This window comes from Physeter macrocephalus, chromosome 20 (genome assembly GCF_002837175.3).
Source record: "Physeter macrocephalus isolate SW-GA chromosome 20, ASM283717v5, whole genome shotgun sequence".
NCBI lineage: Eukaryota > Metazoa > Chordata > Mammalia > Artiodactyla > Physeteridae > Physeter > Physeter macrocephalus.
The window spans coordinates 74,947,147-74,972,204 of record NC_041233.1 but is presented as its reverse complement, the minus strand read 5'-3'; the positions used below and the strand labels follow the sequence as shown (position 1 = coordinate 74,972,204).

Below are 25,058 nucleotides of genomic sequence, written 5' to 3'. Positions count from 1 at the left end.
ATTCATTCCATTGACCAAAAACCAAAATTGTATGCTCTCCTCTTCCAGAAGAAGCAGTTATTTTTAATAGAAATGGATCAGGACATGTATTTAGCTAGGTTTTTTTCCCCCCTAGTGTTTTAGATTTAACTTCTGCATTTCCTCAAATTTTAATCTGTGACAGCCTAGTAAAGTTGATTGAAATATTATGACTATATTTTAATTTTTTCTTCTTTTCCCTGTGGGGGAGGTGTAGTATAATTTGTGTTTTACAAGTAGTCTAAGTCTAAGTCTTCTTTAAAGAAAATAATATCATTGAATACTACAGTTATACTCCGAGTAGAATATTCACTCTTGTGTGGCAGCTCAAAATAGAGAGGCACTTTGTTTGTTTTCCTCTTCTAAAACAGTGCCAGTTTGTAAACAGCTCCAGAAGTTACAACAGGTGGTGAAGTTATAGATCACAGAGTTTGCTGAACTTACTTCTCTTTGAGGACTTTGACTTGGGTAGTTACACCTCACCAGAAGTGTTTAATTAATGGTGAAACATATGCATTTCCTCCTCTAGGTTTAGGCTTTTTAGAAGACAGCTTTTACCTTTTCCAGGCATCTTGTCTTGAACTACATTATCCTCTCCTGTGGCCTCCCCTCTTGAAATAGGTGTCCTTGCTTGGTAAAATTTCCCTCTGGTGCTGTCCTTGTTGAGTGGGCTTTTTGGGGACAGCGTGGGGGGAATCTAGAGTTCATCTTCTAACATGTAGATCAAATTGAAGAATTTGTTCTGAACAATTGTAAGATAAGCCCTGTCAGACCAATCACATTTTCAAAATTTTGAATACTTTAGAAATCTGTGGTAACTCAGATTTCTACTTATTTACAAAAAGTCAGCACCCTAGGAGAGAATTAATCTGCTTTTACCTCATTGTTCCAACATGAATGAATGTACTTAGAGGTTGATTAAATATTTTTCCTTCTGACCATGGGAAAGTATGTCCAAATCCTTAAGTAATTACATTCTTAATACAGACCTTTCTCATTTTCTTAGCTGGAAAGGCAGGGCAACTTTCAAGCCTCTGCATTTTTCATTTGTGTGATGGTGACTTTAAATTGAACTGCAAGTAGTTTGGTCACTTAACTCTCTACCAGCTAAGCTTAGAAAGCGTTAACATTTCAAAGTGGTTTATTTCATAAAACTCTTTGCATTCTTTGATGGCTTGAGACAATATTTAAAGCACTGAAATAAGCCTGTACTGAGGAGAAAAATAATGTTTTAACCTAATCTAAAACTTGATTTTGGATGATCAGAAGTTAAAATGTGTACATGTATGGTTTTTCAGTGAGATAACCTGAGTATTTAAAGAGTTAAAAATAAAATATTGAGTACTGCCTTAAAAAAACATTGTGAAAATTTAGGAACTTTGGACAGTTGTGCATGATCACACTTAATATATTCTTCTGTGTGCTTTATCTTTCTCCAGGTCAGTCACTCCCAGTAGACTGTGAATTATCTAGAGACGTGCATTTGTTCCTCGTTTTTTCCCAGCAGCTAGAGCCTGTCACATAGTGAGGAGTCATTTAATGTTCATTGACTGAGTATTTTTTATTGTCAGCATCATTGTTACATCCAGGCCCTGGATTCAGGTGGCTGCTAATGAATCAGCATATCTGCATGGAATATATCTGTTTTTATCTTAGGAGACTCATAGTTGATGGCTGATTCCCCTCTCCTCCCCAAAATTTTATCTGTGCATCTTAGCCAGTCAGCATTTAGTTCTGTCTTAAATTAGAAAATGGTGTCGTTCGTATGTTTTGGGTTTTATTTTGTTTTTTCTTGTTTTTTTTTTAACTTAAGATGATATGTTTCCCTTTTACTAGACATTCTTGGGATTCTCTTCTTTTATATGCTGCCATCACAATAGACAAGATGCGCCATCCATTTTTATTACTGTTTCCTTATTCATATTGGTAATCTTTTTGTACTAAGTGCAGAATCATAGAATAATTAAGCAAGAAGAACCAGAAAATTCTGCAAATGAAGAGCAATAAGGGGGGTTTAGCTCTACCAGATATTATATTAAAATATAATATAAAGCTTTAATATTTAAAACTATATGACACTGGTACATGATTACACAGACAGAAGTGTAACAGAATAAACAGAAAGTCCAGAAGGAGATCTAAATATATTTGGAACTTTAGTAAGTTATCAAAAAGACATTTTAAATTTTAAATCAGTGGGGAAAATGATAATTGTTTAAAAAATGATGTTGAGGCCACTTGGTAAACATCTGAAAGAAATTAGATTGGATCCTTTTCTTCTACCTTACACCAGAATAAATTCCAGATGGAGCATAAATGTAAATGCAAAATTGTGAAACCATAAAAGTACTAGAAAAAAACCATGAAAATGTTTTTATAATCTTGGAGTGAAAGTGACCTCTTTAGTTATATTACAAAGCCCAGATGCCATTTTAAAAAATGATAAATTTGACCATTTACCAGATTTCTACATGGCAAAAGAGCATGGCACACACAGTCGAAAGACAGACAAACTAGGAAAGTACAACATATTTTACAAACTAAGGGTTAATTTCCTTAATATATAAAGCATTTTTCAATTACTAGGACCATAAATCTAACAACAAAATGGGCCAACTTTATAGGAAAAAAAATACAAATTTCTTTAAACATATGGAAAGATACATAGTGCAAATTAAAACCACAATGAAATGCCATTTCTCACATTGGCAGAGATGGAAAGTTTTGAAAGTACATTGTCGATAAGAATGTGGGGAAAGTAGCACTTGCATACATAACATTGCTGATGGGAATGTAAAACGGCACAGCTTCAGTGGAGAACAGTTTTGTGCTGTAAAACTTAAAACCCTTATACCCAGCAATTCCAGTCCAAGGAGTTTACCCTAGACATATATGCACAAATGATGTGTATGCAAGAATATTTATTTTATCCCAAATGGTTATGCCATTTTAAACCAACACAAGTTGTAGATGGTCCAAATCCTTGCCAGAACATGTTTATTCATCTTCTAAATTTTAGCCATTCTAGTGGGTATTCAGTGGTATCCTATTATAGTTTTAAGTTGCGTTTCTGGTAACTGATGTTGGGTTTCTTAGGTATTCATATATCTTTGGCAAAATGTTTAAGTCTTTTGCCTTTTAAAAAATTTGGATTGTTCTTATTATTGAGTTGTTAAATTCTTCACGTTTTGGATACAAATATGTTGTCTAATACAACAGGTTTTCTTAATATTTTCCCCAATCTTTGGCTTGCCTATTTATTTTCTTAGTAAGTTTTTGAAGACAGTGTAATTTTGATGAAGTCCAATTCATCAATTTTTTCTTTTATGGTTAATGCTTTTTGTGTTCTAAGAAATCTTTGTATACTCCAATGTCAAGAAAATTTACTCCTTTTTTTTCCCTAGAAGTTTTATTTCTTTAGCTTGTATATTTAGCTTCCCCCCACCCCCATTAGATTCTCAAAATAGTCCATAACCAAAAAGGGAAAAAAAAAAAAGATTTAGAACCACTGCTTTAGACTGCTATCTAGTGTTCAGATTTGTTAATGTAGACAGCACCGCATCATACTGTCCCTTTTCCCAATAAAATAGTTTCTGAATTAATGGAGAGAATGACATTGCTTTTGAGAAGGTAGATATCAGTGGAGTAACTGGCTTTATTACACCTCCTAAGTAAATTATTAATTCATTTCTAAATAACTGTGTGCTTCGAATTTTAATATTAGATGAGCGTGTGGCCCACCTAGACCTGCCCCTTCTAGGTGACCTTTATTGCTCTAGGACAGTAAGGCATCAGCAATGCCGTGAACACTGCAGGAAGATCAGAGTCAGAGACCTGAGTTCTGGTCTTCATACTGTCATGCCTTCTGTCTCAGCCAGCAAGCATTCCCATTGCATCTAGGATAAAGTCCAAGGCATGATATCTGAAGCTGATCCCCAGCCTGCCTTTTCATTTCTGCAGTGCTCTGCTGTTTCATGCTCCCCAGAGTTACCTTGTACTAGGCCCAACGCTGCATCTTTGTTTACGCTGTAATCTTCGTCTAGATTGTTCTCATTCCTTTTCAGCCTGCCCAAGACTTAGCCAGTGAATCTGTTAAGTTCCCGTTAAAACTCCATATCCTCCTTGAACTCTCCTCCCAGCCTCTTGAAAGGAATTAATTTGTTTGCATGCGTTTTATGTACAGTCTCTCCATTAGCTTACAGACTTCTGAATGTTTTGAATGCTGGGAGCGTGTGGTGTTCATTTTAAACCTAAGTGATGCTTCGCTAGCTGCTCACACATGGTAGGCTGGTTATAGAGCACCTTTCTGATATAAAGCCGTGTAACAGTGCTAGTAAGCCCTTAAGCAGCAGTATCTGTTGTCATGGGGTTTGCACCAGATAGTGTTTTTCAAACTCTGAGCTTGTGACCCATTTGCTATTTATGAAAGCAATTTTGGTGTTAAATAGTCCAAGAGCATCATTTTTAAAAAATGAAGTAGAGTAGAAAAGAAAATAAAGGATTACATAACATGGGTAAGCATTCTATAGTAAAAGATTTGTTTCTAGTTTTATATTTGCATATAGGTTTACTAGGTTGTAATGTAAAATGTATTTCTTACTATGAGTTGTAGGTTAAAAAAATTGAAAACTAATGTTTAGATTTCACCTCTGTAATGAATTTTGAATTTTAAAATTTAGAGAAGAGATATGTGGAATTTTAATTAACTGATATTTCTAAAAATTTTCACTAAATGATTTCACATAATTTGCACTATCCTCTGTTAATTGGCTACCAAATTACCCTGAGGTGAATGATTTTTTTCTTCAGTATCTGTTGTATAGTCTTTGTTTTATATTTGGGGTACATGATCGGGTTATAAATACATAAATCATTTTTTCTAAAATAGAGTGAAGAAACTTTAGAGGATTATTATCACAGATATTTCCCTGAAATTTTTGTAATTTAAAAAATTTTTTCTTTCTTTACATTTATCAGTCTAGATTGCTCATGGAAGCATGTTGACCAGACAGTACTTTTTAGTACATTAGAATGGAAAGAATATTATCAGCTGAGCTTACAAATTTAAAAAATTCTGACTAAGGATAGTGAAATTCCATTTTGGAAAATGTTTATTTCATATGTAAATTATAATGCTGTCAAATATGAAATTTCACTGTGTTATTAACTAGCACTTAAGAGACAACTTGAATTTGAAACTGGGTATTCTTAGCAGTCAGCTCAGCAAGAATCGTATGTTGAATATTTCTTCCAAAAGAAAGTAGAGACTCAGATCTTCCAAATGAACACAGGCATCCCGAATGGTGATACATTTGTTTGAGAGCCTTTTAATCAAATGTGCATTCTTGAGCTGGGAAAGCAGTTACTAATAGGGTTGTTTAGTATTTACAGTAAAGCTGTTTCTGGTTGACTTCATTTAACTTTGTGATTAAAACTTTTCCTGGAATTCTAGAGTCTAGTAACTAGGAAGTTACTGTGTTAGTAATGCCTGTGCCTTTTTTCTTTACTTCTCTTTAGGGTCAGTACAGACCGTCTGATTTGCTGTGTCCTGAGACATATGTTTGGGTACCCATCGAGCAGTGCCTGCCTTCACTTGAGAACTCCAAGTACTGCCGTTTCAACCAGGACCCAGAAGCAGGTATGTTTGGAGCGGAGCTTGGCCGGAAATCATTGGCTTTGTTTCAGAATCCGCTTGCGTGGTTGTGACCCTTAACAGGGTCTGGTAGCTTTTTATATATTGTAGAGTGTGCGTGAGTGCCGGCGCATGGACATGTGTGTGTTTGTCGGATAGAAGGAGACGCCGCGTGTGCATACGCACACAACACTCACAGTCATGGTTTTGCCAATAAATGCTGAAGCCTCGTGTGCTTGTGCTACTTACTGACACAGCTTCTTCCATTTGGTTGGTTTTCACATGCTTTGAGGGCTCACACTGTTCTCCATGACTTTTACAACTATCACAGTGCATAAAAATTGTTGACTGGATTATTTAGCCAATGTAAAGAAGATAGAAGTATCGACCAATTGGACCAAATAAAGTTGTGGAATGGTTTCACGAGGGCCAACCGGCTGTGATGGGTTTTGTGATGATACTTTCTTGACTTCTTGCATCTCTGGTGCTTCTTCTTTTCTGTCCTTTCTTCTATCTCCTGCCCAGAATAGCCCCAGCCGTATTTTATCTCTTGTTATTCTCCTTTGGATACTGTGCACTGGTAGCAGGTACAGACACTAAAAGCGTAGCCCTGGAGCCAGACTTCCTGCAGTCAGACCCTGACTCCATCATCAGCTGGGAAACTGGGTCCCCTTAGGCAGTTTAATAATCTCTCTGGCCTCAGGTTCCTGGCCTTCAAAATAGAGATAATAATAAGACCTAAAAAAAAAAAAAAATAATAATAATAATAATAAGACCTTTCATATTGAGCTATAATGAGGATTAAAGTAAAAGAAACACGCTGAGAATAGCCCCCTCTTATTGTTGTGTTGGTGACTGTTAGGCAGGTCAGGGTGCTGCATCCCGTGTATGCCACAGCTTTCTTCTGCATCTGCTTTTATGTGCCCTGACCCCTCTCTCCTAGGAAGCATGCAGATCTGTTGCCCTCCCTGTCGTCTGAGTACCACTCACCGTTTATAGCCGTTCTCCTCTGCCCTGCCCGGCCCGCCCCGCCCTCACCGTGTTCGCTGTGGCTCTCCTCGTCGGGCGCGAGCCGTGATGCTCGCCTGCCCTGTGATGGGTTGCATTAAGTTGTACTGCGTGTCTTCCCCCCGGCTGAAGTTCCTGGGTGTTTCCGTGGATGCTTTTTGACCTTTCTGTCTTCACGGCCCTCCAGAGGAGATGCCCGATGCATAAATTCTTAAGAACACAAACATTTTCCCACTAGCCACCTGTGGTTTAGGCTAACTTTAGGAAGAAGAAGGAAAGAGGAATGGAAAGGTCAGGGGAAAGGAAGAAAGTAAATGGACAAATCAAGTAGGAAGACAAAGAGGACGAGGAAGGAAATGCAGTCATTTCTTCTGTTCTAAGATGTGCATTTTTTTTCCTCAAATCAGGTTTTCTTTCATTAAAAAATTGGTTCATGTACCTTTGTATTTTGTTGTCTCCTGGAAAAGCTGTTATGAAATCAAGAGTGGGCACTTCTTACACATGATGATACCTTAGAATCTGATGAAGAGTGGCCATAGGGGCCCATATGCCAGGCACCTCGAGGTTAGCTCCAGGCTTTCTAGATAATTAGGTTTCGTAGAGCAGCCAAAGCTTTGCATTCCTGTACCTTAAATTACTGATCAGAGTTTCATTCTAAGTTCTACCGCATTGATTAAATAGATTTGTTGCTTAAAAACAAACGTATTGAATTTGTCAGTTAGTTTTGGAGTCAGGCTCAAAGGCAATAGTATTTTAGAGGAAAGCATATACAGTTGACCCTTGAACAACTTGGGGGTTAGGCGCCAACCCTCCACCCAGTTGAAAATCCATGTGTAGTCGACTTAGCGTTGGCCCTTTGTACCTGCATCCTCAGATTCAACGAACCCTGGATCCGTGTAGTGCTGTAGTATTTCCTATTGAAAAAATCCGAGTATAAGTGGACTTAATGCAGTTCACCCGTGTTGTTCAAGGTCAACTGTACTTAACTACCCTATCCCCTCAAAAAAATTTTTCCCTTTATCTTTTCTCAAGGTCAGGTCAGAGCCAGTCCCTGTGGTGAAAATTGTTGAACATCTTAGTACATTGTTTGATGTTCACATGTAAAAATTTGTCTTTATAAGTTCCTTCCAACTGAATAATAATATGATCTCAAATTGGTTCTGACTCCCAAACTTATGACACAATTTCACCTTCCCTTTTCCCCTCTTGATCTCTTTTCTTTAAAATAGATCTGCTTCTCTTCTTGCGTATACTTGGAGATTAAAACAGTCACATGCTCTCCCTGTTTTATAAAGTTGAAAAGGTGACTGCATGATTTCCATGTACTAAATGGACATTCAAGTAAACATTCATTCATGTTAATATATTTTGAATTCATTTTCCAAAGTAAGCACTAATGAGCATTTCATGGCAAAGAAAATTTAGTCTCCTACCTGCAGGTTTTGTGCAGGACCTACGACACCCTGGTGAGTGAGGAATATACAGCCTGTTCATTTCCTGTAAAATCTAAGTTCCATTTCTTATGACAGCAGCTTTAGCTCTTAATATTCATTGTTTAGGATTCATTTACAAAAGCCAGAGGAGTTAATTTCTTTGATAATAGTGCTTCCAAGAAAATGAAGATCCTTTTCCATATGCTGAATCGTTGGAACTTTGAGGAGAACACCATGCAGTTTTATCAGTATTGAATATCACAGTCCAGAAACTATTTGAAATCAAACTTACATCCTGTGGTTTTAGGAAATTAAAATGCAGTTACATGCTGGAATGTATTGAGCATGCTGTGAAACATGGTCATTTGAGATTCAAATGGCAATCTGTGAGAAACTGCTCTCTTCTCTGGGGCCAGTTTTACTTTTACATGACCCAAACTCTGACTTAGAAAATACAGAGCTTAATATGGGCAATGTTGTTAGTCGGCATGGTGCTTTTTTCACTAAATCTTGTTTCTCCTTTCAGCTGTTCAGTAGTTAAATTTCTCTGCAAAAGGCACAGCTGATCACCATGGGTGTCTGTAAAACAGACTTTGGTTACAAGGTGCATCAGTGGCCCTTGCAGGAAAAATTACATTTTCTCTCTGTCCTGAATTGCTGAGAAAGTCTGGAAATCCTCTTCTTCCCTGCCCTCAACCCATCCCCCCCAACCCCGCATATTTTGGGGATTCGGGTTCTATGGTTATTTGCTCAGCTAAGAAGTCTGCCTCACAATAAAAACCTATTGTTTTTACTGCTTTACAGTACCATGGGGGGAGGGGCTGGCAAACTAAAGTAATTTGGAAAATTTTAAAGGGATTCTTTTGTTCATAAATAGGTCTTTTGTTTTTCAATTCAGGACCTCTGCCTACTCTGAATAAAGGATTTCAAAAGTTCCTCAAATGATTTTTAAGTAAACGTGTGCTAGGTTGCTTTTTAAATCGATAGTTGGATATGTATAGATTTCAAAAATTCTGCATCACAGTTACATCGTACTTTTTTGGATTAAATTATGTTTTAAAATATTTACTGGAAACAGTAGTAGAAAATTTGTTCAAATGCATAAAACCGCTACTAAGAAGGAAATGAAAATGATCCACATTCTCGTTGTACAGCAGTAATCATTGTTAATTTTTTTATGCTCTCCTGATCTTTTCTTTCCTGTGCATATAGCTGTGTGAATTTTTTAAGAAACAAAACAGGAAATCATGCTTCACACTTTTGTTATTGTTCTTAATACTTTGTGTGGCTTCTTAGTTTTAGTAAAGTAGAAACTACTTGACCACCAATTTGGTCAGTCATTCAGCAAACAAATGCCACTACTTATGTGATAGTATCTAATACTGATATTTTACAAGCATAAGATTTACAAGAGTTTTACAAGAGTAAACCAAATGTTTTGGAGTTGGTTTTAGAACCATGATAAACTATGATTTGATTTGACCCTTAATGTTGCACAATATTGTACTGCCAACTAAAAATTGGCATTTGCCATCTGCCTCTATAAGGATTAAGTCACAAACGTCTGTAGCTGCTGACCTTCAACACCCCCTGAAAGGAGTTCAGGGCGGAGGTCAGGGATGAGGCACTCTTGTGCTCTGGGGAAAACTGGCAGGACAGGCCTCCAGAGAGTGAGAGATTTTCAGGAGGAGGTTTTCCGAGCCCCATGTCTCGCATCTCCTCGTATCTAGAAAAGCCCTAAAATCATGAACGGAGACCCCTGCTCCTCGTGACTGGCAGCGGCCTTCTGCTGAGACGTGTGCTTGACCGCACGCCCCCCTTCACTAAAATCATATGTAACACTGACCTTGCCCCCACCTCTTCGGAGCAGCTCCTCAGAGCCCTCTGGGAGGCTGTCTCCCGGGCTGTAGTCCTCATTTTGCCCCGGATAAAACTTAACTCACGACTCTCACGTTGTGTGTTTTTTTTTTTTTTTTTCAGTCGACAGTACTATTTTTGTTGGTAGTAAAATCCTTTTGGTTCCAGTTTTACAAAATATTAAAACTTTGTTAAGCATATGGTATTTCCCAAGCACCATTCTATGTTTTCCCCTATGTTACCTCAGTTTATCCTCAGAACATAATTGAATGCTTCATCATTGACCCCTCAGATATTATTTGTTGCAAAAATAATAGCTAGTAATGGCTTTTAATCAGAAATGTAAAATAATTTTAATTTAAATATTGCTCTATAATATTTGTATGGATACTTCAGTATTTCAGAGGAGCTAATTAGAATAAGCTTTATTTCTATTTCTACTTATAATTATAGAAGTATACATTTTACCACAGATTAGTCTAGATTTCACTCTCTCTTTTCTGTACATACTTTGAAATATTTGCAAGTAATTTCCTGATTTGTCTATAATATAACTAAGTCATAAATTATTAGGATATTGAATTTTAATTTACTATTAAAAAAACAGCACCTAATTTTAGTTTAGTGCTTTATGTACTTAACCCAGGTTAGAGAATTTCTAGGACACCTAAAATCTTGCCAGCAGCTGCCGAAAATCTAAACTAATATAAGACGATTTTTCCTAATTTGGTCCCCATCCCCTGAAACTCTGAGCCTCCGAACTGTGTTATTTTATGTTGTTTCATTTGTCTCTTTTCTTCTCTCTTTATTCCATCCTTTTTTTTTTGCTGGCATGGTTCCCTGGCATTTTTTCTATACTTCTGCTGTTTCTGTCATACATGCCCACAGAAAAAACAAGTCCCACTCTGACTGTGCCTTTGTGTGTGAAATAACCAGGTTCAGAAAGAGCTCTGGCCTATATTGGCTTGCTTGGTTTCTCCAAGCCTGGTAGCACGTCCCTCAAAAAAGGATGTACGTCAGCTATAATATCATCTTAATCACTGGGAAACAGTGCCTGATGAGAAAGCAAATTTCCCGAAACTCCCTAGGGCCCCTAAAAATGTGCTGCAGTGACAATTTACAGTTAAGTGGACAGTGGCCTTCTGAATTATTTTAGATGTAGGATTAAGTCGTTGTTCTTTTAATTCTTCTCGGGGTAAACATTTTTTCAAGTCTAGATTTGAGGTTGACCTACCCATTTGAAGTTGCGAAATGAATAATGTTGATCGTTGGTTACTTGATAAACGTAAATTATTTGTTGCCAGTAAAGATGGTGCTATTGGATATAGCCAGCTGGAGATAGAATTAACATGTAGCCTGCTGCATGTCATAAAGAAACCAGGCGTCAAACCAAGAAAATATCTTTGGAAACTTGGCTCTTATATTTGGTGAATCTGAAGAATGTGGGTTTTTTTTTTTTTTTTCAAGATTTTTTTAAAATAAATTTATTTATTTATTGCTGTGTTGGGTCTTTGTTGCAGTGCATGGGCTTCTCGTTGCGGTGGCTTCTCTTGTTGCAGAGCACAGGCTCTAGGCATGTGGGCTTCAGTAGTTGTGGCATGCGGGCTCAGTAGTTGTGGCTCGCAGGCTCTAGAGCACAGGGGTCACTAGTTGTGGCGCACGGGCTTAGTTGCTCCGCAGCATGTGGAATCTTCCCGGACCAGGGCTTGAACCTGTGTCCCCTGCGTTGGCAGGCGGATTCTTAACCACTGCACCACCAGGGAAGTCCTGAAGAATGTGTTTTGATATGGTAAATGTAGAAAGTTACAGTCTCCTAAGTTTTTCAATTTACCCCCTATCCACTTAAAAATACCACTTTATTATATTATTACTATATTTTCCCACTCACCTGCTTTTCAAAGATACACTTTTTTAATCCAGATGTTATAGTGCAGTGCTAAGATGACTCCTGGTTTAAAAATTAGAAGCTAGATTTCCCTAGTTTGCATGGTCTTTCAACGAGGACACCAAGGAGCAAAACAAGAAGTCCTTCCTACAGTGTCTATGCATAAGAGTGAAGCAGTGTAATGTTTTAATATTTGCATTTTCTATTAAAAAATGTGAAGCCAAGACTCATTAAGGTAAACGTCAACAGTTGTAAATGACTGTTCTCATTTTTAAAGGGTGTTTTAAAAAAGCCAGTCTTACAGAGAAATTTCTAAAATGCTGTTTTACAGATTTTTACCAGCCAGTCTTTGCTCAGTAAGGCATGTATGTGTGAGCAGTAAGCCCGAGGCAGACTGAAATACCACTGAAAAGTTTTGAAAAGCAGACTTAAGATTTCCATTTAGCTATTAAAGAAATATTTCTCTGATCTCTTTCTTTTTGCTTATGGAATAGAAACAATTTTCTAAGTAATTCTTTTTACAGTCACCCAGTTTTCAATATAATTAATCCTATAATAAATAATAAAAATGATTTCAGTATCATGATAGCAGGCTCAGAATTATCGTGATGCTTCAAAACATATCTATAAATGCTAGTTCTGCCTGGTTCCAATGTGTGGCATCTTAACTGTGCTACTTTGTTTGTTTGAATGAAAACTGACATTTCTGATGTCATGAAGGGGTTGTCCAAAATATCAGTTAAAGAATAAAAATAAAGCCCATACCTGCTGTTCAAGTGCTGGATGAACTATGATATTCTGTTGAATATGAGACATCATCAATTTTAAGTCCTTTATTTTAGGTACCACTAAGAAAAAAATGTTGCCAAGTAGACTATGACTCCATAAGTTGTAAGATACATTTGGGTTTCAGAAACATCAACCTCGTAAAAATGTGAATCTTAACATAGAGGAAGCGGGGTTCAGTCTGTGCACTGTAATAGCTGGCAAAGCTGTGCCGTGTTGAGGAGACTTGTTTTTATGTGTTAGCTTTGTGGCATCTTAATTCTAGACCTTAAACACGTTATAGATGGAGTGTGCACTTAACGTATCAGAGTTGGAAGACACTGATCTCAGATGCTGTTATATGCAAATAAGATTACTATCATTGATGATAGTAATAGAGTTCTTTTAATACTCTGATCTAGGTAGTTTAGAAAATTTGGTGAAGACACGTAACTACTTTACAAGGATATTTTATTGTAATAAAAGTGAAACCTTTTTACTACCCCAAATCATTGAAATTCTGTAAGCATTGTCCATCTCCATACATTCTGGTTTAAAACAAATTTAAAAAAATTTTTTAAACTTTGTCTGAGGTTGGAAGGCAGCAGTAAAAGTAGAGAATTTTAAAACTGCTTAGCCAGTAAATTTAGTGATCTCTGACAATTGATGGAATGCTTAAAGATTAAATAAGTAAAGAAGGGGCAAAAGATGATATCCCAGGATGTCATCAAGCTTGTCATCAGCCCTAAAATAATTTGCAGTTGACTGAACATTTTCCTACCTTGTGAATTATCAGTAAATATTCTATATTCTGGAGCCTGCATCACTTGATATTCAATACAGTGCCTATTACCTATTGGAGAAACGGACCCAAAGACAAATGTAACAACCTGAAGGTTTCCGAAATCCTTCACACCCAACTTCAGTGTAAGAATGGAGCCTCTGCATTTGCCTGCAAGGTATTTTTAAACTGTTTAGATTCCGTTTTGTGGATGTTAATATTCATTCTCTCTGCAGAAAAATAAGCAAGCTGTAACATGAAGGTATGAAAAAGTCTGTTTATTTTATGAGTGGTCTTTTATGTGATGCTGGCAAAATGGTTTTAATATAAACATGGAAACTTGGGTAGAATTCCTGTTCTTGTAAGAAATGTATATTCCTAGCTGCCATTCATTTGAAATAGACATCATAGGGGAGACTTGACTTGTTCATGCTTCTGTGGAGTGTTCACTAATAATAAAATGAACTTTGTCTGTAAATAGGAAGGACAATGTTGACAGTAGGGAAAGAATTAAGTTACCTGCTTTACTAACCCCTAGCAAAATAAGAAAGCAAGAATAAAAATCTGAGCACTTCTAATGCTAAAGAGACTGTCTTAGCCTGGTTTCTTTCTGGAAGCAGATCCTGAAACATGGGGTTGCATTCAGATGATTTATTTGAGAAATTGTCTTGGGGAACAGGAGTGGGGGACTGGGGAGAGTGAACTAGGGGAGGGGGAAAAGAATAGAAGGATGTGTTACTGTGTGAGCTGCCACTTTAAGGACTGGATTTCAGTCCTTTTGAGAGACCTTCTGGTGTGTGTCTCAGAGTTGGCCGCCCGAGGGACCAAAGGAAGAAGTACTTGTCCACTGGCTTCCTCTCCACTGGCCAGTGGTTGTCTCATTGGGTGTTAACGCCTCTGCACTTTCAATTTGTATCCGTACATTTGCAGAGCAGACTCCTGTGGGCGCTGCAGTCTGCTGCCTCTGCAAGGCAGGAAGCAAGAGAGACAGACCTTGCCAATCTGTCCTTGATAGAACTGTACGCCATAGTTGTAGCATGAGTTGGAAGTGAGGCCAAGGGGATATAAGAGGCAATCCCAAGAGGTTTCTAATATAGGAAGGGTATAGAATGAGGTGGCATGTCCCTGATGTCAGTTGACCATGTCAGTTGCATTAGGGCAGATAGAGTAAGGACCGCAAACGTGAGAAAATAGTGGACTCTTTTTTAAAAAAAAAAAAAAAAAAAAGAAAAGAAAAGAAAAATGCTAGCTTAATTTAAAATAGTCAGAGGAGTCAATGCAAGAATTAGAAACTTAAATTTGAAGTCATAAATTCATTCTTTCAACAAGTATTAAGCCAGGCATTGTGCTTTATGATGGGATGTAAATTACTCATCCTGGCCCTCAGGGAATTTAGCAAAGGACACTCTGACAGTTTCAGTAAAATGTGATAAGTAGCATATTGGGGGTAATAGAAGATGCAGTTAATTCACATAGGAGGGTCCTCAACCCAGATTTGGACAGGGGGTGGGAGGGCAGGGAACACTTCTTGGATGAAGTGATCTAAGTTAGAATTTAAAGGGACAGAATTCAAGAGCTCTAGGCAGAGCAGCTAGAGTTTAGAGTGGGCCTGGGCTCGGAGCGGGGAGATGTAGCTGGCCAGTGCAGGACTTTGTAAATCACTGTGCGGAGTTCAGCTTCTTCTTCTGAAAGCACTGGAAGAGGCCATGAAAGGGTTTTAAGCGCTGAGTGACATCAGCAGATTGTCACTTCTACTCCACGTGTGGAGAACGAATGGGACTTAGTTAAGGCTGAAGGTAGGAAGACCAGTTAGGAGGGTTTTGCGTACAGTTCTCTCAGCAGAACATGGTGGTGGCCTGGACTAGGTTGGGAACGATTGGGAACAGAGAGGGAGTGAAAGGAGGGTAGTAAAGCTATTCCGGAGGTGGGGTCCACAGGACTGGCTGGTTAATTGTGTATGGCGATGGGGGAGAGAGAGTTGTCAAGAGAGTTTTATGGGTTCTGACAGGAACTGAGTTAATGCCGACTTCATTTCTGAAATGAGGAACGTGGAAGAGGAGCAGATTTTTTGGAGAAGGAAAAGAATAGTGAGTTCTGCTTTGGACCTGTTGAATTAAAGGTGTTAGAAGACATCCGGTAGAGGTGTTGAGAGGCACCACTGGCCCTCTTCCTCACTGTTGCTATCAGAAGATTAAAAATTTTTTTAAATAAGTTTATTATTTTTAAAATTTATTTATTTTTGGCTGCATTGGGTCTTCGTTGCTGGGCGTGGGCTTTCTCTAGTTGCAGTGCGCGGGCTTCTCATTGCGGTGGCTTCTCTTGTTGCAGAGCACGGGCTCTAGGCGCGCGGGCTTCAGTAGTTGTGGTGCGCAGGCTCAATAGTTGCGGCTCACGGGCTCTAGAGCGCAGGCTCAGTAGTTGTGGCACACGGGCTAATTTGCTCCGCAGCATGTGGGATCTTCCCGGACCAGGGCTCGGACCCGTGTCCCCTGCATTGGCAAATGCATTCTTAACCACTGCACCACCATGGAAGTCCCCAGAAGATTAAAATTTCAGTTTTAGTTTTAGGGGAAGCCAAGTAGTTTCAGATAGTAAACGCTCCACTCTAGGCCACTGCTAGAAATGCGCTTTACATCGTGACATAATACACATTTCCTGGAATACCTGTGCACACGCGCGTGCTCCCACACACACACGGCTGAAACAAAAATATGCTGAACAATACTCACCGTTACTCATATGATGCACTCTAGTGTTTTTGAATTTGTTGTAGGTTTTTTTTTTTTTTTTTAAGAAATGCTGTTCACAGTCGATTACATTGATTTCCTAACCATAAACACCACCCACAATTTGAAAAACACTAGTCTGGGAGAACTAAGAGATGAGGGGGCCTGGATTGTCACTCCAGCTCTTCTGCTTCTTCTATTTTTGGTAGAGGTAGTCGTGGTAGCAGTGACTGGTGTGGTGACTATTTCCTGGTCCAAGCCCTGTGCTAAACGCTCATCATGTATCATCCTCCTTCATCCTCACAATGCCTCTCTTGCTCTTTCCCCTAAATCAGGATTCATGAGGCAAACAGCTGGTTAGAGTTAGAAAGGGGTCAGGATGGGGAGCACATGTTAGACTATTCCTGTCACTGGAAAGACCTGTATAAATAAATGACTAACTAGACATCTCACAGTTGTAGTTAACGGGAGGCCTCTGCTTAGTGGTGGTTATTGTCCGTACATATTGGGTACATGCAGCCTATTGCCCTAAAAGCCGAGGTTGGACCGGGGAATGCGCCAGCACAAGCGAGTCGCTGTCCGGATATAGGCCGTACTTGAGTGCCCGGTTACAGCCCCGCACAGCTTCAGTGGAGGGCTTCCACGTCAGATATTTGGAGTCTGTATGATGAAATTCAAGTGTTAGAAATAATGGGCTCACTCATTAAAAGACTGAGGAAAGTTTTGGCCCTAGGCAAGGACTATATAGGCAAGGGGAAAAAAAACAGTACAAGTTTAAAGCCATTTTTATTTAATTGTAGCTGTACCTCTCTGGGCTTTCCTTGTCTGTTGCTAACAGGCCTCGTCTCTGTTTCTTAATTCTAGTGATATCAATAACTAAGATATCAATTTTTCTCATGGTTTTCATTTTGTGTTTTATTCTTAGGTATATACACATACATGAGCTTTGGGTAAGAAATGTCACTTGTTGACTGATGGGTGACAGGTTGGTTTTTTTCCCTCCTCTCCTCTGTTACAGTAGATTTAGACTTAGGACTGTAGCACAGATTTTTACATTCTTATGAAGGAGTCAGTCTCCTGTCAATCTTGGTCAAGATCAATAACTAAGATATCAATTTTTCTCATGGTTTTCATTTTGTGTTTTATTCTTAGGTATATACACATACATGAGCTTTGGGTAAGAAATGTCACTTGTTGACTGATGGGTGACAGGTTGGTTTTTTTCCCTCCTCTCCTCTGTTACAGTAGATTTAGACTTAGGACTGTAGCACAGATTTTTACATTCTTATGAAGGAGTCTCCTGTCAATCTTGGTCAAGATTTTAATATTTTTATATTTTACTGGGGTCTAATTTTATAATTTTATTGATCCAACTATTCCAAAGATTATGTCCCTAACTAGCTGTTTAACTGAAAACTGTGCAGAACTAAACAAAATTCTGTTCTGTGGTATCACACAATAATATCATTGTTTATCACATATGTTTTAGCAAACTACACAGTCATATGCCTTATTTTTTAAATAACTCTTCACTTTTCTTTTATTTGTAGTGTAACAATCTTTGTTTACCAAATGTCTGGATTCTCCAGACGCATCTGCCTTTTGAGAAAGATGTGACCTTATAGGCTTGTCTCCTTGGACAAACTCTGGACTGAAATACTATGCATGATGATTTTATTACGCAGTCAAAGATGCTTTTTGAAAGATATTTTACTCTAAATAAACATTTGAATATGCTAGGGAAAATTTAAATAAAGACAGTTTGTGTTTTCTTCTCTCAATTCCTTTTTAGCTCACTAAGTGTCAAGTTGCATAGTTAAGGTCTTCGCAGATCACAGCAGTCATTTGATGCAGCAGTCTGAGCCTGAATGTCTAGAACTCTGAGTTCTAATTTCACAGTTAGATCTAAGTTAAGTTCCCTTCTTAAAGAAGAAAATCTCTCTCTTCCAAAGAGTAGGTTGTGAAGTGTGACAATGCTTATGAAAGAATGTAATGAAAGTGCTTCAAAGAGCTGTGAAATAACACTTGTGCTATTTAAACTTTCTCATCACCATTCTTCTCACCTGCCATCTCTACCAGCCTTATCAATCCAAAGCAAATTATTGCTCTTATGGGAGCTTTGGTCTTCATTTTAAAGTAATGCCAGGTAATTCCTCCACGCTCTGAATAAAACCAAAGAAAATTTTTCCAGGTTAATAAATTAGAGGGTATGGGGATGGAAAAAAAGGATTAGATACTGTGATATACTGACTAAATGTAAGTAAGTTATGTTTGAGCTAGTTTACTAAATTTGCAATATCCTTGTCCTTTAAAATAATGAATAATGTTTTCAGAAAAAGTCTAGTGATTATAAATTGAACTATATTTTTAATATCTCTTTTAGAAAACACCGTATTGTTATATCCATTTTGTGAATCCTTTGATAAAACAAAGGCTCTTTGCAATGCAGTTAGTCACCATGTTATATTGTCATTTTAAAAATTAGGATTTTTGAAAATGTTTCCTTAAAGCACTTAAACTGCATTCAAGAAGGCAAGTAAAAGCAGAAGGGACCATTTAGTTTATTTGTACTTTTTGAATTTGCCACTGGTGCTAAGAGTTTGTTTTGAGAGATAGTCCTGTCTTTAAACTACAAACTGCAGCCATTTCTTTTATAACTATTGAAATCTGAAACTGATTTAAGACTTATGAAGAAGTACTTGGATTATAGGAAGAGTTCTTAAAGATTTATTTTAAACTTTAAGAAACTAGAGGGCTTCCCTGGTGGCGCAGTGGTTGAGAGTCCGCCTGCCGATGCAGGGGACACGGGTTCGTGCCCCGGTCCGGGAAGATCCCACTGCCGTGGAGCGGCTGGGCCTGTGAGCCATGGCCGCTGAGCCTGCGCGTCCGGAGCCTGTGCTCTGCGACGGGAGAGGCCACGACGGTGAGAGGCCCGCGTATCGCCAAAAAAAAAAAAAAAAAAAAAAAAGAAACTAGAATTTAGAAAGTCTCAACTTTTAGGGACTTGTGACTGTGTAGCTGAGCAACGTGAAGGCGAGACTTCATGTCTTGTCAGAATCTGTGTCTGTGTCAGAACGTGTCAGAGCTGAGGGGGGGACAGAGGAAAGAGGCCCAGAAACGGCCTGGAACAGAACGGAGTTTCTTCTCGTGCTCCTGCTGTCCGGAGGTTTTCTATATTGATGGTAAAATTTGGCCGTAACTGACTTTGGCTGCTGGTTAGCTTGCTTCTTTAATGACAAGAAAGGAGTTTTAATGTTCTTATTATAGTACCCCCTCCACCTTTTCGTTGTTAAAACATTTTGCTTCAAAGTAGGCCTTTTCAGTGCAGTGTAATGAAATGAAAACGAAAACCTAGAGCGTTAAGTCATTTGGGGAGATTTGAGTCAGGTAACATCCTAAGCAGATGGGAACTAGTGAAAGCACAGCAGAAACTCTGGAGGTGCATGGAACTGGACTGGTAGCCCCCAAAACGGTTGGGAGGGTGTCATAAAGGTTAAAGCAAAACCACCAAAACCTGGGTAGCTAGAGGAGGTTAAGAGGAAACATTTTTCCTCTGAGCAAGAGGGTAACATACCAGAAGACACGTGGCAAAGCTTATTCAGTGTCGCGCTTTTTGTTTATCACCTTGGAGAGGGGGAGTTTGCTTTGTGGAAGTACGTTGCATGTTCCCGTCTAGTATCCAGAGATAAGAGAATTAAAACACTCAGGTGATGATGGGCATTGAACTGGGGACCAGTAACCAACGGGGCTTTTGAGCAGCAGCAAAGCAGTTTGTAGCTCGTGGCGGTCTGAAAAGTATGTGTAAATTCTCGTCAAGCAGTTGACTTTGGCTGTGATTCACTCTTGGGTTTGGGCCCAAACTCCTCTCTTCATACAAATCATCGGTTAAGCTTTGCCAGTTACTGAAAGATCTGGAGCATGGGTGTCCTCTACACAGTGTCTTTGTTTCTGGAATTCTCGGCCTCTCTGGAGAAGCGACATAGACCAGTCCAGGATGTGAGGCGTGAGGCATGACACAGAGCCTTTCATTCCAAATAAACCAGGGGCATTTTTGACAGGTCGTTTGCGTTAGCATCATTTCCTTACGTTTTATTGTGGTTAATTGACAGGAGTTTTATGAAGATTTCAGGTACCATTCTTGTTCTAAAAATGGATCAACACAGCACAATTTGAAGCTATTGTGACCTGATTAATTTTAAAATTTATTACACATTCAGAAATGAAGGCGAATAATCCAAGAATGATTTAATTTGAGAATTCAGACATTTGAGTAATAAACATGTGGTACTAATTAACATGAGAATTGGTAAAAGTCGGGTAGCTGCTCTGAAGGTAGGTCTCCGCTGCCCGTCTGAAGGGTGTGAGATTAGGATGAGCGCCGCGAACCACAGGTGTTGACTTGTCGTCTGCCCCGCACTGCGCCTCACGCGTCTGCGTATCCCCGTAGTTCAGGGCATGTGGCGTCTGGGTGCCGATTCACTTCCCGCCCGTGAGGAGCTTACTGTCAGGTTGGGAAGGCCGTCCGCATATAAACTGATAACGAGGAACTAGAATATTGTTCCTATAAATAAAAGGGTTTTTTTTTCTTCATTAAAAAGCACCATTTTTGATGGATGTGTTAAGTGGCTTGATTGTGGTGATCCTTACACGATGTACACATATGTCGAAACCTCACGTTGTACACCTTTAAGTACGGTTGACCCTTGAACACCGTGGGTTTGAACTGGGTGTGTCTACTTACACGCGGATTTTTTTTCAGTAGTAAATACTTCAGTACTGCACTATCCAGGGTTAGTTGAATCCGAGGATACGGAAACGCGGATACAGAGGAACCACGTGTGTGGGGGGATGGCTATAAATTATACTTGGACTTTTATGTAGAGGGTCGGTACCCCTAACCCCCACTTTGTTCAAGGGCAACTGTATATGCAATTTTAATTTTTATTTGTCAAATATACCTGAATGAAGCTGGGGGGAGAAGCACCATTTTTAAGTGGTCATAATTAAGGAGAAGCAGCTAAGGTGACATTAAGATGGCTTACAGGAATAAATTGCTGAAATTTTTAACTGCGTTTTCCCAAGCAAAGTTGACAGCAGAGTAAAATGAATACTGCATGTACTTTCCTTCTTGCTGATTGTTTTCACATGTTGAGCTTATTGCTCATTGCATTTTGGTCTCTAAATTGTGAGAACAGTTAGAAATGAATGAAAATGTAAAATCTTCGCATTTTTTTACAGAGGACATATGGGTTATGTTTTCTCTAATTTGTTTGCATAAAAGATTTTGGAAACTTTTACTGTCGCCATTAACTCTGTTCATTGGCCTTTGCACTCCTACTGTTATTTGGCATTAAAAATAAAACCCTGAAACATGTTGCATGTCTTGAGTAAGAAAAGCTTTAGAATCCTAGATAAGCTGGATTATGGCTGGTGAATCTGGGGCTGGAAGAGGAGCTCCCTGTAACCTTGCTTCCTAGGTAAGCATACCTGTGTTTTGTATTAAACCTGGTTCATAACTTAACCCAGCAGGTCATCATAATTTTGGCATTCAGAGAATTACTATTTACAGTGGGGAGAAGAGATGGCTGTGTGTAACTTGGCTTTACTTAGCCTTTTGTGCAGGTTTTTGAGGGATCTAATTTGATGTTTTGTTTTGTCTGTTGGCTTTTTTTTCTGACAGCCTTGGTATCATTTGCTCATGTTAAATATTCCTTTATTTAAAATTTTTTTGGTAAGCTTAACCTAGGTAAGTGCCATTCTTGAGATATCTAAGTTTGCCTTAAAGGTTTGGGTGTTTTTATGTGTAAGAAAATTTAAACATTTATTCATTTGTTCATTCATTGAAAAGATACTCTGAAATGAATGTGTGAAGTCTCATTTTGAGATTGCTCTTAATTGCAGTGGATAAATGAAAGGTCCTGATAAGATTTTTTTTTTCAGTTAAGGAAGTGTCTTATAAATCCCCCACTCATCTTGAATAATAAATTATTAAAAAATCAAGCACAGTGAGTTATTGTTATTAAGTCAGATCAGACTTATTATTAAAATTTGGCTTTATTGATCAAAGTATTTATTTTATAGCATTGTTTGAATTTTAAACCACAAAGAAGTAATTGGTCTTTAGGTTCAAAAGCAGGCAGTCTTAAACAACATGGTACATAATGAAACCTGAAATATTTTAAATTTGTACATAAGGTGCTACAGTTTTGCTTTGGCTTATGAAAATCAGTGAAATCTTGAAATACTACCTTTGACCACTAATCTCAGAGGTTATTAGGGACTTTTCTGCTAAAATAACTACCCTGTGAAGACTTGGCACAACGAGAACATCCTGGGTATTTTATTCTGTTGCCTTTGTGAGTGCTTGCACCCACTCGTGCGCGCTCTCCCTCTCTCTCTGGGGGCAGGGTGGTGGTGGTGGTGTTTCTTTCTTAATGTATCAAACAGTCCATTCCTTCTTATTGCCGCGTAGTGTTCCATGGTGTGGATAATAGGTGTATACCACGGTTTGTTTAACCATTTGCCTATTGAAGGACGTCAGGGTTGTCTTCAATTTAGGACTGTTACCAAAAAAAAACTACTATAAACATTTGTTATGCAGGTTTTTGTCTAGACTTCAGTTTTTGTTTCTCTGGGATAAATGCCTAGGAGTATAATTGCTGAGTTGTATGGTAAGTTGTATGTTTTTAAGAAGCTGCCAAACTGTTTTCCACTTAGTTACTACCAAACTAAATGCCAAACATTTCCAGAGTGGCTGTACCATTTTATATTACCACTAACAAAGTCTAAAAGATACAGTTTCTTCACATTCTTGCCAGCATTTGGTTTTGTTACTGTTTTTAAATTTAGCTGTTCTACTAGATGGGTAACGGTATCTCACTGTGGTCTTATTTTGTGTTTCCCTTATGGCTAGTGATGTCGAACCCCTTTTCATGTGCTTATTTACCATCCAAACATTCCCTTCGGTGAAGTGTATCCTCCTGTCTTTTGTGCATTTTCTAAATGGATTGTTTGCTTTTATGTTGTTGAGTTACAAGAGTTCTTTATATCTTCTAGATACAAGTCCTTACCAACTTGTCTTTTCATCCCTTTAACAGAGTCTTTCACAGAGCAAAAGTTTTAATTTTAATGCGGTCCAGTTTATCACTTCTTTCTTTCATGTGTCACACTTTGGGTGTTATGTCTAAGAACTCTTCACTAAGCCCTAGGTCTCAAATATCTTCTAAAAGTTTTATATTTTTATTTGTAACATTTAAATCTGTGATCCATTTTGAGTTAATTTTTGTATAAGATGTGAAGTATAGGTCAAGATTTAATTTTTTGCCTATGGATATGCCAGTATTCCAGCACTATTGAAAAGGTTCTTCCTCCGTTTAATTGATTTTTTTAGTCAAAAATTGGTTGGCCATACTTGTGTGGGGCTCTTTCTGGATTCTCTATTCTGTTCTACACATCCATATGTCTACCCTTTGCCAACACTATACAGTCTTGATTGCTGTAGCTATATAACAGTTCTTAGAAATTGGGTAGAGTGATTCTTCCGCAACTTTGTTCTTTTTCAGAATGGTTTTAGCTCTTCTAGTTCCTCTGCCTTTCCATATAAATTTTAGAATAATCTTGTCTATATCTATAAAAATACTTGTAGGGATTTTGATAGGAATTTTGTTAAATCTGTATATCAATTTGAGAAGAATTGATATCTTCACTGTAAGTCTTATAATCCATGAAAATGGTTTATCTATCCATTTATTTAGATCATCTCTGATTTCTTTCACGAGCATTTTATAGTTTTCAGCATGCAAGTCCTGTACATACCTATTAAAGAATTAGACTTACACCTAAGTATTTTTTTTAAAGCAGTTATAAGTGGTGTGGTGTTTTTTAATTTTAGTTTCCATGTGTTTATTGTTAGTATATTGAAATACAGTTGATCTTTTAAAATTAATTATTTCAACTGTAAAATATACATAGGATAACATTTACCATTTTAGCCATTTTTAAGTATACAGTTTAATGGCACTTAATACATTCACATTGTTGCACAACCATCACCCCATTCATCTCCAGAACTTTTTCATTATCCTCTACTGAAACTGTACCCCTTAAACAATAACTCCCCATTCTTCCCTCCCCCAGCTCCTGGCAACCATGATTCTAATTTTGGTCTCTGAATTTGACTACCCTTAAGTACCTCATATGAGTGCTCTCAAACAGTATTTGTCCTTTTTTGTGACTGGCTTATGTCACTTAACATAATGCCTTCAAAGGTTATTCCCCGTTGTAGCAGTGTCAGAATTTCATTCCTTTTTAAGATTGAATAATATTCTACCCTATGTGTATACCATATCTTGTTTATCCTTTCATCTGTCAATAGATATTTGGGTTGCTTCCACCTTTTGGCTGTTGTGTATAATGCTGCTATGAACATGGGTGTACAAATATCTGTTTAAGTCCCTGATTTCAATCCTTTTGTGTATATACCTATTTTTCTTCTTTGGAGAAATGTCTTATCAAGTCCTTTGCCTGTTTTTACATCGAAAACTGGGTTTTTTGTTGTTGACTTTTAAGCCTTCTCTATATATTCTGGATATTAATCCCTTATCAGATACGTGATTCGCATTACAGTATATTTTTGCATGTTGATCTTGTATCCTGTGTCTTTGCTGAACTTACTTATAGCTCTTGTTTTATAGAGTCCTTGAGATTTTCTGTGTAAACGATTACGTCATATGCAAGTAAAAACAGTTTAATTCCTTCTTTTCCAATCTGTATGCCTTTTAGTTCCTTTTCTTGCCTTATTGCATTGGCTAGAACATCCAGAGCTATTTTGAATAAAAACTGTGAGAGCAGACATCCCTGCCTAATCTCAGAGGGGAAAGTATTCACTCTTAATCAAGTTGAGGAAGATCCCCTATATTCCTAGTGTCCTGAGAGTTGTTGTCATGCATGGCTG

General features: G+C 38.1%; 1 protein-coding gene across 5 annotated transcripts in view; it reads left to right on the top strand.

Annotated features, from left to right (window-relative positions):
• Positions 1-25,058, top strand: part of FGFR2 (fibroblast growth factor receptor 2) — a 377,174-nt gene that overhangs the window by 117,322 nt on the left and 234,794 nt on the right. For all 5 annotated transcript variants that reach the window (XM_055080920.1, XM_028480979.2, XM_024121204.3 and 2 more), the window contains exon 10: positions 5,536-5,656. In XM_055080920.1, the coding sequence (XP_054936895.1) occupies positions 5,536-5,656 (121 nt within the window). The remainder of the gene's footprint in view (positions 1-5,535; positions 5,657-25,058) is intronic.